Source organism: Mustela putorius, unplaced genomic scaffold (genome assembly GCF_011764305.1).
Source record: "Mustela putorius furo isolate JIRA1106 unplaced genomic scaffold, ASM1176430v1.1 tig00000407_pilon_pilon_pilon, whole genome shotgun sequence".
Lineage (NCBI taxonomy): Eukaryota > Metazoa > Chordata > Mammalia > Carnivora > Mustelidae > Mustela > Mustela putorius.
Window position 1 is genome coordinate 7,051,387 of NW_025421373.1, and position 20,233 is coordinate 7,071,619.

General features: G+C 40.0%; 1 protein-coding gene across 2 annotated transcripts in view; it reads left to right on the top strand.

Moving 5' to 3' along the window:
* NPR3 (natriuretic peptide receptor 3) overlaps positions 1-20,233 on the top strand; it is a 67,397-nt gene that overhangs the window by 38,362 nt on the left and 8,802 nt on the right. For both annotated transcript variants that reach the window (XM_013052104.2, XM_013052109.2), the window contains exon 4: positions 18,549-18,684. In XM_013052104.2, the coding sequence (XP_012907558.1) occupies positions 18,549-18,684 (136 nt within the window). The remainder of the gene's footprint in view (positions 1-18,548; positions 18,685-20,233) is intronic.

A 20,233-nucleotide genomic window follows, 5' to 3' on the forward strand; every position in this document is an offset into this window, starting at 1 on the left:
TAAGCTGGGAGAGGGTTGCTCTTTGAATCCCTACGCATACTGTGAAGCGTTTACCAAGTCCTTCGTTTGGTCAAGGCATTGCAGCAGGTCCTGTGAGGATAATTCAGCATCTGTGTGGGCCGCTCTGGAAGGACAGGTAAGAAGAGTTGCGTACCGAGGAGCCTCCTAAGTGAGGCTAAGTGAATCCAAGCCTAGAAGTAGGAAAGCCATTAGATGCATTTAGGGAATAGCGAGCAAAATAACCTGGCTTGACCGGAGCGATTTCACAGAGGAGTAGTTTGGAAAGGTCTCTTTCTGTGTTGAAATTTGCCCCTCCCTTGGCTGCCAAGACGCCGCTGTCTCCAAGTTCTCTGCCTACACTGCAATCCTTCCTAGTGTCCTTTCATGAATCCTCTTCCCCACTTGCTCCACAAATATTGGTGTTTCCCAGGGTTCTTCCCTTGGCCCTTTTCTCTCTAAACACAATTTCTGGGCAGCACATCCACTTGTCTGGGTGGGATGTTCACCTCTATGTGGATAGCACCTAAATTTATATCTCCAATTGCAACCTCTCTCCTGAGTGGCAGCCCTCCCCCCACCCCCCTTCCAATTTCCCAGCCACACCTCTGCCTGAATGACATGGCGTCTGCCTCCTCATCCTTTCACTGGGAACTGCTCCATTTTGGCACTGGGCTGGACAAAGTATAGAGGGGAGTCAAGGAGGGTGGAAGCTTGAATTCAAAGAACTTGTTCTGCACGCAGAAGGAAGTGGGAGATTATGGTCAAAAAGAGATTGTCAAGGATTTTGAAAGTAGAGCAGCTCCGGGGGATGACAAGGGTTAGCGTCTTGCTACTCATGGGGCGGTCTCTGGAGCAGCTACGTAGGATCAATGGGGAGACTGTAGAAATGAGGAATTTTTTTTTTTTTTAACATTTTGTTTATTTATTTAAAAGAGAGATACCCAGTGAGAGAAGGAACACAGCAGGGGGAGTGGGAGAAGGAGAAGCAGGCTTCCCAAAGAGCGGGGAGCCTGATGCGGGGCTTGATCCCAGGACCCTGGGATCATGACCTGAGCAGAAGGCAGATGCTTAATGACTTAGCCACCCAGGCGCCCCGAAATGAGGAATCTTGGTGCCTCATTCCTTAGACCTGCTCAATCAGAATCTGCCTCTGAATGAGGTTCCTAGGTGACCTGTATGCACATTAAAGTCTGAGAGGCATTGGTCTAGGGTGTGTGCATGAGATTGAGTTGAAATTGAGGGGACATGAAATTTGTTAAATAATGGCAGTCAGGGAACCAAGAGGCTATGGTGTTGAATGAATGAATAATGCACGGGGACCTTGAAATGGCCCAGTATGAATGCAGTAATGTGGGTGGAGAGGAAGAATGCGAACTGACTGCCAGCCTCCTTAATGCATTCATTATGCCCTAGGAGTGAGGGAGGGGCCTTGCCTCAGATGACAGTAATATTTGACAGAGGATTTTTGACATCTCAGTTCTGTGAGAATAGAGCCTCTAATTAGGATTTTTCCCCTTTTAAGTTCCATGTCTTAGTTGTTAAAATAATAGCAGGTTCTTAAATGATAATGAATTGGCTTTATGAGCACTGGACTTAATAAGACTAAGCCCTTTTTTCTGGCTTTATGTCAATTTAGAATTTTCTCCGCTCCCCCCCCCCCTTTTTTTTTTAACATAGCAGCAAGAGCTGAGTTTAATGATCTGGAATCAAATACTACCCTTTTTTTACTTCCTTGGATCCCCTTTTCCTGACAATTAAAAACATGTTTGCTAGGATAAAATTTCACATTATTTTTTCTCTTCCTCCTGATATGTAGATAACATTGTGGAAATCTCACATTAGAGAAGTGATACTAGACTTTGAAGGAAGAGGCTGATATCCTTGGGGCTATGTCCCCTTTGGGGAGGTGCCCTGCTTGATAAGAAAGTTAACACTGATGATGAAGGTGCTGGTTTGGAGTTAGGAGATTTTAGTTTTGGTTGTAGTTCTGTCCTTGTATCTGCATGGCTTTGAGCGAATCAGGCAACTGTTATGGGCTTCAGTTTTGCGTGTATGCTGGTTGGACTGTATAAACTCTAAATTCCCTTCAATCTGTGGAATTTTGTAATTCTCTGATTCCTTTGGGCTATACCCAGGAGTTTCTTCTATTGTGGCAATATATTTTTTGAGCTTGATGTTATTCTGCTTTTCAAATTCTTGGGGCTACTGCCATGATTCAAAATCATGACACATCTGCATCTAGAATACTCTGTTTTGGTAAGTTTCTTAAGAGTATCAAGTCTCCTCATATTAGCAGAGTATGTTAGCTCTACATGTTTTTAAAAAGTAATAGAGAATGTTTTAATTGCCCAAGGGAATGAAACAATATTCTTAATGAGATAGACTTAGAAAGACCAATCTCTTCAAAATGCATAATAATATGTAGCACGAGTTAACCTGGTGAAGACTATGGGACATTTCTTGAAATTTGAAGACTTAAACTGAATTCTCAAACTGTAGACCTGAAGGCATACTTTCAGGATAATTACAAGGATGACTATTTTTCCTGGTAGTTAGTAAGCATATGAAACTCATTATTTGCATAGTTTCCAAAGACTGTCTTAAAATGTGTCCCAGAATGATTTAGATAAGTTCATTATGATGGATTCCAAATGGGACTGAGAGCATGTTGGTCACTTGGTGTGTTGCCCTATTCTTTTAGGTTGATATTTAAGATTTTTAAAAGTCCAGGGCGCCTGGGTGGCTCAGTGGGTTGAAGCCTCTGCCTTCAGCTCAGGTCGTGATCCCAGGGTCCTCGAGCCCTACATCGGGCTCTCTGCTCCACGGGGAGCCTGCTTCCTTCTCTCTCTCTCTGCCTGCCTCTCTGCCTATACTTGTGATCTCTGTCTGTCAAATAAATAAATAAAATCTTAAAAAAAATCTATAAATGTCCTTTATAAATGATTGATTTAAAAATTTTAAAAAATTTTGATTGATGATAGGAAACGCAGAACTTGACCAGACAAAGCATGAATGTTGACCAGATTGTTATCTATTTTCAGATATTCTGGTAGCACCAACTGTGGAATATTTCCACTATTCTGGCTTGAGTTGTTCATTTAGGGAATTGATTAATAACGAAAACTTTTTATTGTGGGAAATTTCAAATATACACAAAAAAAGAGTGCGGTATAGTGAAGCTCCATGTCCCCATCACTCAGCTTCAACAATTACCAACTCATTTTAATTTTACCTATAAACTTGCCTGCCTTCACTTCTGACATCTGATAATTTTGAATCAAATCCAAGGCATTCTCATTTCATCTGTAAATATGTTAGTTTGAATCCAAAAGATAAGACTCTATTATTTTTACAAGTATACAATACAGTATTGTTAACTACAGTCACCATGCTACACATTAGATCCCTAGAACTTACTCATCTTATAAGTTTCTACCTTTTGACTAATATCTCCTGGTTTCTCCCACCCCCAGCCCCTGGCAATCCCCATTCCACTATCAGTTTCTGTGAATTTGACTTTCTTAGATTCCACTTATAGGTGAGATCATAGAGCATTTCTCTTTTTCTGTCTGGTTTATTTTGCTTAACACAGTCACCTCTGCGTTTATCTATATTGTCACAAATGGTAAGATTTCCTTATTTTTTATGGCTGACTAACATTCCATTGCATATCTACCAGTTACTTTGTCTATTAATTTATTGATGGATACTTAGGGGTTTTTTTTTTTTAATGTTTTGGCTATTGTGAATAATGCTGCAATCTACATGCAGATATCTCTTCAAGATACTGATTTCATTTCCTTCAGACACATACCCAGAAGTGGGATTGCTGGATCATACAGTATTTCTATTTTTCACTTTTTGAGGAATTTACATACTGTTTTCCATAATGACTGTACCAATTTACATTCCCACATATGGTGCACAAGTGTTCCCTTTTCTCCATATTCTCAGTTGTTATCTCTTGGTTTTTGTTTTGTTTTAAAAAATTTTTTTAAAAAGATTTATTTATTTATTTGAGAGAGAATGAGAGAGAGCAAGCTGGGGGAGATGCAGAGTGAGAGAGAGAATCCTCAAGCATACTCCCTGCTGAGCATAAAACTCAACACGAGACTTGATCCCAGCACCCTGAGATCACAGCCTGAGCTCAAATGAATTCTTAACCAACTGTGCCATCCAGACACCCTGTTTTGTTTCCTGTTTTTAAATAATAACCATCCTAAGAAGTGTGTAGTGATATCTCATTGTGGCTTTGATGTACATTCCCCTGATGGTTAGTGATCCTGAGCATCTTTTCATGTATCTGCTAGCCATCTGTATGAGCCCTTTGGGAAAAATGTCAATTCAGGTCCTTTGCTAATAATCTCTGAATGAGATTATTACCATTATTTGCTGTTGAGTTGTATGAGTTCCTTATATATTTTGAATATTAACCTCTAAACAGATAAATGGTTTGCAAATATTTTCTCCTGTTCCATATGTTGCCTTTTCATTTGGTCAATGTTTCCTTTGTTGTCCAGAAGCTTTTTAGTATGGTATGGTTCTACTTGTTTATTTTTGCTTTTGCTGCTTCTGCTTTTGGTGTCATACCCAAAAAATCATTGCCAAGACCAATGTCCAAGGACCCTTTTCCCTATGTTTTTTCCTGGTAGTTTTCTAGTTTCAGCCTCACATTTAAGACTTTAATCCATTTTAACCACAGTGACATACCACCTCACACCAGTTAGAATGGCTAAAATTCACAAGTCAGGAAACGACAGGTATTGGCGAAGATGAGGAGAAAGGGGAACCCTCATACACTGTTGTTGGGAGTGCAAGCTGGTGTAGCCACTTTGGAAAAAAGTATGGAGGTTCCTCAAAAAGTTGAAAATAGGGGCACCTGGGTGGCTCAATGGGTTAAAACCTCTGCCTTTGGCTCATGTCATGATCCCAGGGTCCCCGAGTCGGGCTTTCTGCTCAGCGGGGAGCCTGCTTCCCTTCTTCTCTCTCTGCCTGCCTCTCTGCCTACCTGTGATCTCTGTATGTCAAATAAATAAAAAAAAATCTTAAAAAAAATGAAAATAGAGCTACCCTAAGACCCAGCAATCACACAACTGGGTATTTATCCTAAAGATACAAATGTAGTGATACGAAGGGGCACGTGCATGTAAATGTTTATAGCAGCAATGTCCACAATAGCCAAACTATGGAAAGAACCTAGATGTCCACCAACAGATGAATGGATAAAGAAGATGTGATACACACACACACACACACACACACACACACGCACACATGCACTGAAATACTATGCAGCCATCAAAAACCTAAAATCTTGCCATTTGCAATGACATGCATGGAACTAGAGGGTATTATGATAAGTGAAATAAGTGAACCAGAGAAAGACAATTATCATATGATCTCACTGATATGAAGAATTTGAGAGGCAGGTCATGGGGGCTAAGGAGGGAAAAAAATGAAACAAGATGGGATCAGGAGGGAGACAAACCATAAAAGACTCTTAATCTCACAAACAATCTGAGGGTTGCTGGGGGGTGCGGAGGTAGGGACAGGGAGGCTGGGTTATGGACATTGGGGAGGGTAGTACTGTGGTGAGTGCTGTGAAATGTTTAAGCCTGTGCCCTGCAGCAAATAATACATTATATGTTAATTTTTTAAAAAAAGACTTGAATCAATTTTGAGGTGATTTTTGTGAGTGTTGTAAGATAGAGGTCCAATTTCATTCCTTTACATGTGGATATCCAGTTTTCCCACCAGACTACCCTTCACTATTGTGTATTCTTGGTTCCCTTGTCAAAGTTTAGTTGAACATATATGTGTGGGTTTATTTTTGGGCTCTTGATTCTGTTCTATTGGTTTATGTGTCTATTTCTACACTAGAACCATACTGTTTTGATTACTATAGCTTTGTAATATGTTTTGAAATCAGAAGGTGCGATGTCTCTTGCTTTGTTCCCTTTCCCAAGATTGCTTTGGCTGTTTCTGGTCTTTTTTGGTTCCCTAAAAATTTTAGGACAGTTTTTCTTTTTCTATGAACATTGCCATTGGAATTTTAATAGACATTGCATTGAATCTGTGGGTTGGTTTGGGTGCTGTGGGCATTTTAACAATATTATTTCTTCCTGTTCATGAACAGACAGGATACTTTCCATTTATTTATGTCTTCATCAGTTTCTTTTATCAATCTCTTATAGTTTTTAGTGTACAGATCTTTCAGTTCCTTGATTAAATCTATTCCTAAGTAGTTTGTTGTTTTTGACACAAGCACTCTTCTTATTTTTATTTTCATGAATTTGTTTTGCCCACTCTTAAATTCACCTAGCACATACTGTATGAATGGAATCATACAGTATATAGTTTGTGTCTGGCTTCTTTCACTCACATGCTGTTTTTGAGATTTTACATGATGTGCTTGTTGGCCTACTTCATTTTTGTGATCCATTTGCTGAAGCCTTTTCCCAACTTTAAATGGAGTTATTTATCTCTTTTTATTGACTTGAAAAGTTCTTTTTAAATATTCTGAATATAAGTCAAATATATGTATAATGAATATTTTCTCTCAATTTTTCACTTTTTAATATCTTTAATGACAATTTTGACAGCAGAATTTTTTGTATTGAAGAAGTCTTTTTTTTTTTAATGGTTAGTGCTTTTTTGTATTCTTTTTAAGAAAAACTTGCTAATCCCAAAGACACAAAGATATTCTGTTTTCTTTCAGAGCTTTATAGTTTTAGCTTTTATGTTTAGATCAGTGATCCATCTCAAATGAATTTTTGTATATGCTGAGAGAAATCAAGTTTTAGCTTTTCCCCATTTTTTAAAATCATTTTGTCCCATCACCATGTGTTGAAAAGATTCTGTTTTTCCCATTGCGAATTGCTTAAGTGACTTGGTAAAAATTCAGATAACGATATAAGTTCTGGATTTTGGACTCTTTACTCTGTTCCATTACTCAATTTGTCTGTATTTATACCAGTTCTGTACAGTATTGAATACTGTGGCTTTACAGCAAATCTTGAAATCTGATAATGCAAGCCCTCTAATTTGCCTTTCTCTTTCAAGGAAGTTTTGCATGTTCTAACTTCTTCCCTTTTTCTATATAAATTTTAGAAACAACTTCTCAATTTCTAAAAAAAAACAACAACCCCCCCCCCCAAAAAAACCTCCCTAGGATTTCTTGATTTGGATTGTATTGATCTATAGATTAATTTGAGGAAGAACTGACATGTTAAAAACATTAAATCTTCTAATCCATGAAAATGGTATATCTCTCCATTTATTTGATTATCTTTAATTTTTCTCAGTAATGTTTGTAGTTTTCTGTATAGAGGTTCTGCATATCTTTGATTAAATTTATTGCTAATAATTTTATGTCTTCTGAAGCTGTTGTAAGTAGAATAAAAAGTCATTTTCAATTTTTTATTGGTAGAATATAGAAATGGAGCTGTTTTTTGTATATTGACTTTGTATTGTTTCTGTTCTTTAAATTGAAATATTTACTGTTGATCTATCTTTTTGATCATGGACTCAATCTGCTTTTAAACTTAAGTAGTGAATATTTCTTTTTTCGATACTGCAATTTTCAGTTCTAGAATATCCACTTCTTCTTTCTAAAGCTTTCATTTCTCTGCTGATTCTGTGTTTGGTCATTCTTAAAGGTCATCTTTTTCTTCAAGTCTTTGAATGTATTTATAATAGCTGCTTTAAGGTTCTTATCTGCTAATTTCAACATTTGCATCATTTCAGGGTTACTTTTTTATTTGCTATATTCTTGACTATAGATCATTTCTCCTGCTCCTGAATGTTTAGTATTTTTTGAGTTGGTGCTGGATGTTGTGGATAATATGTTATAGACTGTATTCAGTTATGTTCCTCTGAAAAGCAATTTTTGTTCCAGCAGGTAGTTAAATTACTAATTACTTTGAACTTTTGGAATCTTGGTTTTATTTGTTCTTGAGGTGACTCTGCTTTGGTTTTGTTTTAGTTTTAGGATGAATCATTAGTCTCTTGTGATAGCCTTTACTTCTAAGGTGTGGCCCATATAGGGTTTTACTAGAAAGGCTGAGATATTTCCCAGGTTACGAACTCCCAACATTCTTCTGTGCAGAAGGTGGAATCTATATGTTCCTTAGCTTCTTCAGCTTTCCAGCTCTTGCTTTCTACTGGACTCCTTGGTGTCTTTTCTCTATGTGTGCATTTTAAGAATCAACTAAGGACAGCAGAGTTTATGAATAGATTTGAGTGCTCCTTTCTCTGTGGCTCTCTTCTTCCCTGTATTTACTACCTCATTGTATGTCTTTAGGGTCATCTCTGAACTATATCCTCTGACCTCTAAAGCCAAGAAGGCTTTGACGTTCTGCTTGAATCCTAGGTTGAAAAAATCCTACTTGAAACCCCATGTCTCTTGGACAAGGAGTACCCTTAGAGGATACTCATATGCATTTAGTTCTCATGAAATACGGTCCCTTTTTTTCAAGAATCAACACTCCCATATTTTCTCCCTCTTTTTGGTCATTTCCCAGTGTCTTCAATTAGTTTTATTTTTTAAAATTTTTATTTAGAGGGTCTAATTGTTTTTTGAAATCTTAATCTGATATAAACTACCCTACCACTACTGGAGCTCTCTCTTTAAAAACAGAATTATAATGCTATTATCACACCTGAAAATTTCTAATAATTCCTTAATTTCACCAATAAGCAATGTTCAAAACTTGTAGGGAATTTTCTTGTGAGGAAGATAATATTTACTTTTCTGTGTATATGTATGTGTTTGTAGCAAACTTTATGGAAAAAAATTTCCTAAAAGAGAAAAGCTCACTCACTGGCTAAGAATATATTGATAGTTTCAGCATGCACATCATGCATTGGTGTTAAGATCTGGAAGTCTTTCTCTTAGTAGTAGCTGCTGAATCAATTTTATGGCGACCTCAACTACATCAAACCCAGCTATGGGTCTGTGTGAAACTATATGAAAAAAGCCTTTGAGCAGCTAAAATTGGCATATTATCTATTAATTTTATCATAGTAGAATCTATCAAATCCTACTCAGAAACTGTTTACCCCATTTTAAATGTAGTTATAAGGAATTTTGTGATTTCTTCCACCAGTTTACAGAACATTAGTAGTATAAAGTCTGAGAGGGAAAGATGGCATCAAGAAGGGCAGAGTGAAAGTAGCAGGTAGTGACAGGTGACAGTGAAGTCAACTCAAGTGAGTACTGTTTCTGTGTTAGATGCAGGGCTAGATCCCAGAGAAACTAAGATACCTACCATATGGTTTGTGTATCCAGCAACTTGTGTAATGTCAGAGTATGGAGGCATGCAAATGTATAAAATAGACTGATCAGTGAGATGATACGAGTTTGTACTAGGTACAGTTGTGGAAGGAAGGAGGACTTGGGTAGTTCAGGAAAAGATCCAGCAAGAACAAGTTTGAGTGGCTCACAGAACGTTTATGTGTCCATTAGGATGCTGGGAGGAAATAAAAGACACATTGAAAGGAAATGAGAGAGACCTCAGTGAAGGGACAGTTACAAATTTATGTGTGGAGTTAAGGAAGATCAACAAAAGATGGCAGAGAACCTCATGGCCTGCATATGTGGGAAGCTGTTACAACCCCTAGACCAGAAAGGGCAAGAGGAGGGAGAGGTTACTAGCACCCATAAGGCTTGTGGCAGTTGGAGAAAACCACCTGTGACATCTGGTGGAGGAGTGCATCTCCTGACATCTTGACCTTTATCTCCTTCTACCCTCTCATCTGCTGAAGCAACCAGAAGCCAGGGGACAAGGAGACCCAGTTGAGTTGTCCATATATGTCATCCTCCCAGAGCACAGCTAGTTGAAGAAGGGTGGGAGGTGGATCTGGAGGAGGTAACCTGAGAACATCCAGTAAAGTTGAGTAGCAGTTTGCTTTGCATGAGACAAGGCTCATGGGGAGTGCATTCCAAGCCCAGGGGCTAATGTGTAAAGGTACCTCATGGCATGCTCAGAGAATCCAAGAAATTTTGTAAGGAGTAGCACATAGAGTTCATTTGGGAGTGTGACTAATCATGAAGAGCCAGCAAGGAAGAAGTGAGAATGTCTAGAAACATACAAGTCTGGTGACGGCATTGTATAGAGAGCCCAGTGCACTTTTTTAATAGCAAAAAGGCTGCTGGACTGCCTCTTGTCATAGCCTTACATATGGAGAATAATAATAAGTATATCACATGTAGCATACTTATGCTATCAAGGCAGGAATGCATGTGGCTAATTTAGAATGTATGTGGTTCCACCCAAGAATATTTCCATCGAGGGGCACCTGGGTGGCTCAGTGGGTTAAGCCTCTGCCTCCAGCCCAGGTCATGATCTCAGGGTCCCGGGATCGAGCCCTGCATCGGGCTTTCTGCTCAGCAGGGAGCCTGCTTCTGCCTCTCTCTCTCTCTCTCTGCCTGCTTGGGATCTCTCTCTCTCTCTCTCTCCCTGTGTCAAAAAAAAAAAAAAAGAATATTTCCATCAAAAGTATTTATATTATTCAAAAATTTTGATACTTAGAGAAAAAATATTTAAGAACCTGGAAACTTTGCTTATATGTAACATCCTTTCTTTGGGTAGCTGGTAGCTGGATAGATGAAGCTTTGTTACATTTACTACTATTATTTATCAAAGTCATCATACTTCACATTGAGTACTAGTTAGAAATACATTATATCAGTAGTTCTTTTATTACCTGATTTGGTTGCTGATATATTTGGAACAGATTAGTCTCTGAAGCAGGACCCTCATCCTTTATGTCCAGCTTGTTTAGATGCCCTTTTGGCATAACAGGCCTTTTTATTCATTGCTGGGGCAAGGTCAACTTTATTTGAGTCCAGGATTTAAATTTTTTTTTTTAAGATTTTTATTTATTTATCAGAGAGAGAGAGGGGGAGAGAGCAAGCACAGGCAGACAGAATGGCAGGCAGAGGCAGAGGGAGAAGCCGGCTCCCCGCTAAGCAAGGAGCCTGATGTGGGACTCGATCCCAGGACGCTGGGGTCATGACCTGAGCCGAAGGCAGCTGCTCAACCAACTGAGCCACCCAGGCGTCCCTGAGTCCAGGATTTCTCAGAAATCCTGATCTACTTGATCTGAATCATGTTGTATTAGCTCTGGTTTAAAGATTGAATTAAGAGTCGAGGGACCAGTAGCTTGTTGCCTCATGTCCCTTCTCCTCCTTTCTTCTTCCACCCTCTGTCTTCCCATTCCCTCTCCAGGTCTGGGTTTGGCTTCTCCATCATGAAGAATTTTGTCAGTCTTCGTCTTCTCTTTATTACTCTTATGGTTCTTTCCAGTCTACATACTCAACTTGTAGAGCTATCAAGTCAATTAAGAATAGAAACTAGAGCACAAAGCTGTTTTCCAGTATTAGTTGGCTGAACATATGTGTCAATAGGATAAATGTTATAACTAGGCAGTCCTGGTTTGGAACCCTACTAAGAACTTGTCCATCCAACATTTTCTGGAATCTTGACCCCATCCATTGACCAAGATATCTCCATTCTGTTAGAGTGTTAGTTAGAGTTTCTTTCGGGGATAATAACAGTGCCTATCTATGAAGGTTTTGTAAAGACTTAATATAATAGAACTTAAGTGTTTACATAGCTCCTAGTAGCACGTAGAAGATTAATAAAAGTTAGCTGTTATAATAATTACCTGGCATTAAAGAGAACGGCTTGATTTTGTCAATCTAGCATTTTGTAAACTTGCTATTTCTAGAGTCATCCTTTAACATTTTAAGGTATGCTGCTACTCTATGGAATACATTTTGGGAAACTCTGAATTAAGAATGGAACAAAATTAAGCTTTTGACTATTCATAGTGATTGAATAAATCAGTAATACTTGAACTAGGAGTGGGGGTTCTGGATCTTAGCTCAGTCCTTACCATATGTTGAAATTGCTTAAAGAAAAAGAGAGATGTTTCATTTTCAGATACAAGACAGAAATGACAAAAGTTCACCCCTTTGCCCCCAAGGAAAAAAAAACCTCCAGAGCCTGGATTTTTGCTTATCTCTTCCTTGCCATCACATCTCCAGATGACTCAAGGGAAGTGGTCTGAAATTCTCAGGCTGTTTAAAAGGATGTCATCAAGTTGGAGAAATTAGAATTTACATGTTCCTTCTGATTTTGGCCTTTCAGAAATAATGAAGCCAGAAATTGTCCTCTCGTGTTTCCCTGTCTCCATCTCCCTTTGCCCTCTTCTTGTCTTGGGTCGGCCTTACCTCCTGGAAGTGAGGTACTGTGAGGCACTGCAGGCCACACAGGGTTCTGCTGTCTGACTGAGCCCTTCCCCCACTGGATTTTGGTATATGCATTTATCCATTTCAACATTGTGCCTGATAGGACCACATAACCCTGGGAAGAAAGGCCAATGAGTATCCAGAGCTGTCTGTGGGGGTTGGGTCATCAAGCTTTCCAGAGGCACATCTGTCTGGTGGGGCACTGGTGGGATATCAAGGCCAAGGCCAGACATCCCTCACTTGATCATCTGTAAGACAGGGACAATTATGTCATTATGTATGTGCATTTCTCAGCAAAACCTTCAAGGGTAATGGGTGATGAGAAGCATCCGGATATGACGTGAGCGTGACACATTCAGAGGGCAAATATATCAGATGACTGAATTCTCTGCATGAGCAGGGGGGATGTTTCTGAGTCACTGGTCATTTGCTTGTGCTCCACAGCCAGCAGTTCAAAGAATCCAATTCCATAGAGTCCTCCTCTGCCTTGTTGCTTCCTACAAGGCGGCCCCATGTGGCTTTCCTTGCTGAGGTGTGTTTGTGTAAATGGATGCCAGATGCCAGCACTGTGGTGCCTGCGCTTAGCCTTCACGGCTGCTGCAATCACTGAAAGGTCAGCCAGTTGCTGTAGCATGGGAGGGATCGTAACTTGACTTAATGATCTTCCCAGGACTGCTTTTGTTTAACGATCCATTCTGTGTTGAGAGAGGGGGAGGGATAGAGAGATAGATAGATAGATAGATAGATATTGAGAATCTGCTTCTATCTGTAGGCAGCCATAGTCTAGGCTGTAAGACCCGAGTTAATCCAGAGTAGGCATTGTTACAGGGGTGGATCTGAGCCCAGGATAGGACAGTCATTTGGGAAACTTAGGGCAAACCCCTATCCCATGTAAGTCATAACTTGAATATAGGGAGGAAGGAATCTGACAGACATGATGGCAATGCTTCAGTCAAGCACACAGCTGGGCCCTGGCTCTCTCCCTGATGTGCTGCCTTACTGTTGTTAGTAAGACTCTTGACCTTGGCATTTCCTCAGAGTTCAACTCGGATAAGGATTTAGATTTTCAACTTAACTTTCCTCAAGGCTAAATTAAGCAAGTGACCAAGTGTGAATTCCATGAAGGCAGGCCCAGTAGAGAAGATCAGGCATTGGAGTGTCTGCCAGGAAGAATGAGAACTCCTTCTGGTGTTGAAGAAGTATGGTGTCACTTGGTTTATGGAAATCTTTGCTTTTATCCTAAATTATAGATTTTTAATTTTATGATTCAACAAAAAGTTGAATTAAAATGAAATCTCAGTTTTTATTACAAGGAGACCACTTGTAAAGTGTTCATCAGATGCATAATATACTTTAACCTTTGACCTATCTGTGCAGCATGCCAAGGCCATTTTTTTCCCCTGTGCATGATTGACAGGGGCCCAGTGGGTCAAGATAAGTTTCATTTAAAGATCTTATTATTAATATAATTATTAATTATAGCTGTCAGGCTGTCATTGTTCCTGCTATGATGGAGAAAGGGCACATCTTAGACCCATCTCTTTTCTTACCTTGTCGCCATAAAAATTTCCATTTCCTCAGGCACATGGGTGGCACAATTGGTTGAGTGTCCCAATTTTGATTTCAGCTCAGGTCATGATCTCAGAGTTGTGAGACTGAGCCCCATGTTGGGCTCTGAGCTCAGTGCGGAGTCTGCTTGAGATTCTCTGTCCCTCTTCCTCTGCCCCTTCTGCTTGTGCTCTTTCTTTCTCTCTAAAATAAATAAATAAATCTTTAAAAAAATTTCCATTTACCTCATCTCCCCTTCAACTGAATGAGAGGTTAAGGGTCATGTCTTTTTCAAAAGCCTCTTGAGAAATGTTACCCAACACCCTCAGTTTTCCTCATTTGCACTGGGAACCATTGGTTTGTGGTAAGGAAGATAGAACCACTATGTGATATGCTTGAATTATGTGAATGCCACAAGCAAAATCCCAGGACAGCATAGCCTTGCATTTAACTTTGGTAGCTTTCTCTCAGGAGCCTCCGTCTGAGAGCTTTACAGGCTTTCTCAGATATCCAGATGAACCGGGGAGCTAGATGACTGTTGTGTTATTCACTCTCACTTTACAGAACAGCTGAGGCTGAGGCATGCAGCATACTTTGCTTGCTTGCTTGTTTGGAACTCAGGCATTAAGGAATTCATCTATGAATTTGCTCCTCCAAAGAGAAATGAGAAAGACTCCACTCACCATCACAGATAGGAGCCATGTCATGTATGACAATTCTTGATGATCATTTAAAATATAACAAGCTTTTCCCATGATAGAGGATTTAAGAAAACCAACCAACCCATGCTAGTAGACATGGCTGATATGTGCTCTCAGAGAGGAAGGCCAGGGGCAAAATGGCGTTCCTTCATTTGGAAAACCCACTGCTGGCCAACCAGAGAGGGCAAAATCAAGAGAATGGAGACGAAAGGATGAGACGGTTAGTGCCAGCAGACTAGCTTGTTTTGGGAAACCTCCCAGAATGAGTGAAAGATGATGAGTGACTTCCATTTTTTTAAATGATAGATGCTTTATTTGATACATAGCACAAGCAATTTTTACTCTGAAGCTCGCCCCTCATTGTGGTCTAATTCATAACTTTCTTGTGTAGAGGCTATCTGTGTGTTTTTGTTTTTGTGTTGCTGTGGTACTGTTTGGTTGAGGCTGTAAACTCTTAGGGCTCACGAACTATATTGTTCAGCATCTAGAAGGAGAATGGCTGTGTTTAGGAATTTGATTAAGACTTATGGGATGCCTGGTGGCTCAGTCGGTTAAACGTCTGCCTTTGGCCCAGGTCACGATCCCAGGATCCTAGGAGAGAGTCCCTTGTTGGGCTCCCTGTCAGTGGGGAGCCTGCTTCTCTCTCTGCCCCCCTCTCTCTCCTCCTCTGTTCTCTCTTGCTCTCTCTCTCTCAAATAAATAAACAAAAATCTATAAAAAAAAAAGACTTATGCCTAATGACAGTAAGGAAGAGTTTTTTGACTAGAAATGGTGCTCAATACTGGAATACTCAGGTAAGGGAATCCTATTTTCTTTGATTAGTAATAATAGCATGATTTGTCAGTCAGGACTTTGAGGTTCAAATTTTGTCATGACCAGAGACAGGGGGACATACCAGATGACTTTGTTCCTTTTAGCCTGGGGTCAAGTGAAAATGTTTCAAAGGCAGCTTAGTACTCTGGATTTTTTTCTCCCTCAGTAAATTTTTTTTTTTTTTTTTTGCATTTGCAATTTTCAGTGTCTATAATGTGCTAACGGGCTTTCCTCCCATTTAAAAAACACGTGTGGATGTGAGAATGTTCTCCTCGAGAAAAGATGGTCTCTAGGGTTTTGCTTCTGGCTTGAGGTTCTATGAGGTAGGTGTTATGAAACCTCCCCCGCAGCAGGCTGGGGGTGGGGGTCAGCAGCTCTCCTGCTAATTTTGTCAGGAAAGGGAAACACTCAGCCACTTTGAGGAGAAAGAAGGTAAATTTTGTGATCCATTTGCAAATCAAGATAGAGTGAGTTTTCAGATCCTATGTTCAGACACGTGTTCAGAACCTATCTGTTCTCTTCTACCATCAAACCTGGTAGGAAAAGTGTAATTCAAGATTACGTTTCTCAGCCGGATAATTTGAGAGTGTAAAGGGGGCAACTGAGTTAGAAAGAGGAGTAAGGAAGGAGTAAGGAAGAGGAGGGGCCAGAAGGCAGTTGGAGCTGGAGCGTATGTCCTGTGCTTCGGGTCGCCAATGGCAGCATGAGACCCTAGGTTAGGATGTTGTGAAGGAATCAGGAGGAGGAGGGAGAGAAGTGGGCAGCTGATACCCAGTAGCTGGTACTTTACAGTTTAAACACGGGCATACTAGGCTCCCCAGGAACCAGGAGTACAGAGGGAACAACCCTCCGTTAGAGAGTACAGGAAGACGGGTGGTTCTAAAAGGAAGGAGAGGATTAGACCAGAGCTTTTTTAAGGTGTCTTGCATCTTCCATATTCCAAGGTTCTGGGATTTCCTTTTGTAGAAGGCTGAGTTTTATATAATTATCAAAGGGAAGATAGATTTATCTTTTGAAAAAATTTTTTAGCATGGCCTGAGAATTTACACAGCTTAAGTCCACTTATTAAAACTCTAACTCATCAGCATGCACACTTTCTCAAGCCAGGATGACTTCATGGCATAAGTGAAAATTTCCTATTCCTTTGGAAAACGAATTAGCATAGCCATAGCAGAAAATTATCTTTGACCAGGAGATGTTATTTCTGTATCATTCTTTGCCTAAGAAAATAATGACTCTGTGACTTAAACTTGATGAGTAAGAGTAAAAGCCAATGTCTACCATTTGTTTTAGTGGTCCCAGAAAGAGTTTCAAGAGGTTTTATATGCACTAATTCATTTAATCTCCAGAAGAGCTCTGTGGGATGAATAGGTACTAAACCCTCATTTAGCCAGTAAGGAAAATGAACAGTAGAGAGATTAAGTAATGTGTCATGGCCAGGATTAGATTTTGGGTCCATCAGCTAACTCTGAGCTTTTCTGTGAACGAATATGCTTCCTGTTCTCTCTCTTAGATGGTCAGTGGAATTGACCAGTGTGGGCTGCATGCTTCATGATTAGGCAGAATTAAGGGTGTGACACTCTGGAAGTAAGAGAACTGATTGGTATGTTAAAACATGAGCAAGGAGCCTTAGTTTCCATTAAGTGTAAAATGGGTCCATAAGATATGTTATACCATAAGTAGATCACTTATTTTCTGACTACTGTTATTGGGAATTAAAGACTAATCAGGATCCCTCGTTTATAATTCTCTATATGTAGACAATAAGAACACCAAAACCTAACAGCGAGTACTGACTCTGTCAGGCACTGTTGGAAGTCTTTCATATATATTAATTCCTTGAACCTACGAGCAACCCCATAAGTACTAATATTTTCCAGAGGGGGAAAACTGAGGCCTAGAGTTGTGGAGAAACACATCTAGGAGGTGGCAGAGCTATGCAGTGAGCCCAGGCCATTATTCTAAACTGCCTCTGGCACTGGGCTTTGGCAAATCCAAAATATTTGCTTCAGTTACAAGAATAGGACTCACTGTGCTTACGGATGGGATGAGGCCAACTAGTACTGGACATTGGGCTATGTCTTCTGTGAATGTTTGTGTATTTGAACCAGGTGATGCAGGTCAGTTGTGTCTCCCTTCATCCGGGATCTTTTCCTAGGGAGGAGGCATAGAATGCCTCCTTGCAAAGACTCACAGTGGTCATCCATGGGGTGCCGAATTCATTTTGCTTCATGGCATTCCACTCTTGACACTTTTTCCTGAAATAAGAAAACTTGTTCTGATTTTTGGTTTTTTGTACTTCTGTACAGAATTTTTAAGCTCCTCAACTTCAAGATTGTATTTAATCATTTCATGTTTAATGAGTGTTCAGTGAGTTTAAATATGGTATCAGAGCTTTTAAATGGTGCTTATGGAATGAAGCAAGTCTGAGAGAAATTAAACAGCTTCCCCAAATTCACATGAAGCTTAAGTTTCTCAAGGGCAAGGACTATCTTACTTGATCCAGGACTTAGCTGGGATAAACCAGTGGTGCAAGCCTATTTCAATTCCTGTTGTTAGAGCTTGAGCGGGGGGAGTGGTCAAAAGGTGGGGGGGGGGGAGAGTGGTCAGAATCACAGGAACCACTAAGAACACAAACTGGAAAGAGAACAGATGCCATTGCCAGTGGAAGAGAGGACACAGATGCCAGGCAGGGAGAAATGGCAGTGCCCCCTTCTCTTTAAATCCTTAATACCAGTGCTAGAGTAGGCTTTCAATAGTATCTGAAACTAAATGGATGGATCTGTGCTCTTCTTTAGTCAGTGTCACATGCAGAGCATGTAAAGGTCATGGGGACTGTTAAAGTTGGCGAAGACCTCATGGGGGAGGTTGGACTTAGGTTGGTTTGAGGTAGAGAATAGAGGTGAGGAAGGAGGGGTGCAGCTATGCAGGGTGATCTTTGGGCAAAGGCGGATATACTTGGAACAATCAACCTCATTGACTTCTACAATTTCCTCAACTTCTGTAATATCTTGTCTGCCCTCCAGATTCTTGAACTGAGGAAGGGTTTTCCTCACTAATCCAGTGCCAGGAAAACTAAGGCATGATTCTTGTTAGCTACCCTTCTGCCCATCTCTGCCACTGTTTGTGGACCTTGAGTCTAACTTGTTAACTGCTTTGATTTGCTTACATTATTCATGAATGTTGAGACATTGGTGTCTGGGCTCACTCAACCTGAGTTTCTTTTCCAGGTTAACATGTTTGTTGAAGGATTCCATGACGCCATCCTCCTCTATGTTCTGGCTTTACATGAAGTACTCAGAGCTGGTTACAGCAAGAAGGATGGAGGGAAAATTATCCAGCAGACTTGGAACAGAACATTTGAAGGTGAGGATTCGGTCTGTAAGACAACACCACTCTGTAGGTGATCCAGTTGCTTCTTCCCTGGTTCTACTTTTCTCTCTTACACCTGTGGGACTTTGTCCGTTTCTTGTTTTTCACATCTGTCAAGTAAGGATAGTAGGTCAAGATCAACCCACCTCACAGACTTGTTGTGAACACTAAATGAGATAAAGCTTGTGAAAGTGCTCTGACAGAGTCCCACTGACACACGAAGTGCCTCATTTCTGTCTGGTTGTTAGATAACAATTCTACGCTTCTTCAAATTAAATTTATCACAAGGCTCATTCACAACAAATAATCAGTTTGTGAAATGTTCTGTGATCAGTTTTAAAAGAAATAATACCAGATAAACATTCGTCTGTTCAATCCTGGGTGGTTTGAGATGATAAGCAAGTCCAATCAAGGTCTGTGATTTTATTTTATTTTTATTTTTATTATTTTTAAAAGATTTTATTTATTTATTTGACAGACAAAGATCATAAGTAGGCAGAGAGGCAGGCAGAGAGATTGGGGGAAGCAGGCTCCCTGCTCCGAGGACCCTGAGATCATGACCTGAGCTGAAAGCAGAGACTTCTGACTGAGCCACCCAGGTGCCCCTTTATTTTAGTTTTAAGATGTTGACTATCATCTGTGGCTTTCTTAAGAACAGAGAAGTATAAGAACCATGCCAAAAAAATGGCCCATAATCTCATCACTTGAACAACCTCTGTTGACAATGAAAAATTGTATAAGAATGAGATTACCCTTGGCTGGAAAAGTTAAACAGTACAAAAATGTACAAAATGAAAAGTGAAAGTTTTCCTTCCCGCCCTAGTCCCCTCTCCCTAATGTAAACACTATTAACAATTTCCTGTAAGTCGATCTAAAAATATTTTGTGCCTTCTCCCGGCACATATGCATTTGTATATCTTATCAAAAAACGTATACAAAAGGAATCGTATAATGTATGCCACTCTTCATCTCAGCTTTTTTTAACTTGTGTGCCAAGTAAGAGAAATTTGCCATATGAGCACTCATAGATTCAGCACATTTTTAAATGGTAGTTCCACATTTTTCGACCATGTGGCTCCTCTTGATGGATACTTCAATTGTTTACAGTTTTTGCTGTTACACAAAATGCCATCACAGGCATCTTACACATCCTGATGAATATTTTTGAGTGCATCCAACAGGGAACATTTCTAGTCATGGGATATCTGGGTCAAAATGTATGTTCGTGCCTTTTAAATTGCATTAAATATCACTGAATATCTTCCATAAAGGTCTACTAGTCTAAATTCTTGCTAACAGCCTATACGGTGCTGGTTTCCTCTCACTTCACTGACACACTCAAGGGAAATTAACATAAGACTCAATGAGAGTGACCCAGCTGCTGAAGCCATGCAGCTGTCAACTTCATATTCATTCAGTCGTTCATTCATCCAATAGTCTTGAGCACCTACTACATGCCAGGCACTGTTCAAAGCGAAGAAGATTTAGCAGTCCTCCCTGCAATTAACTGAGCTTTCAGGGTCGTGGAGGGTACTGGTGATAA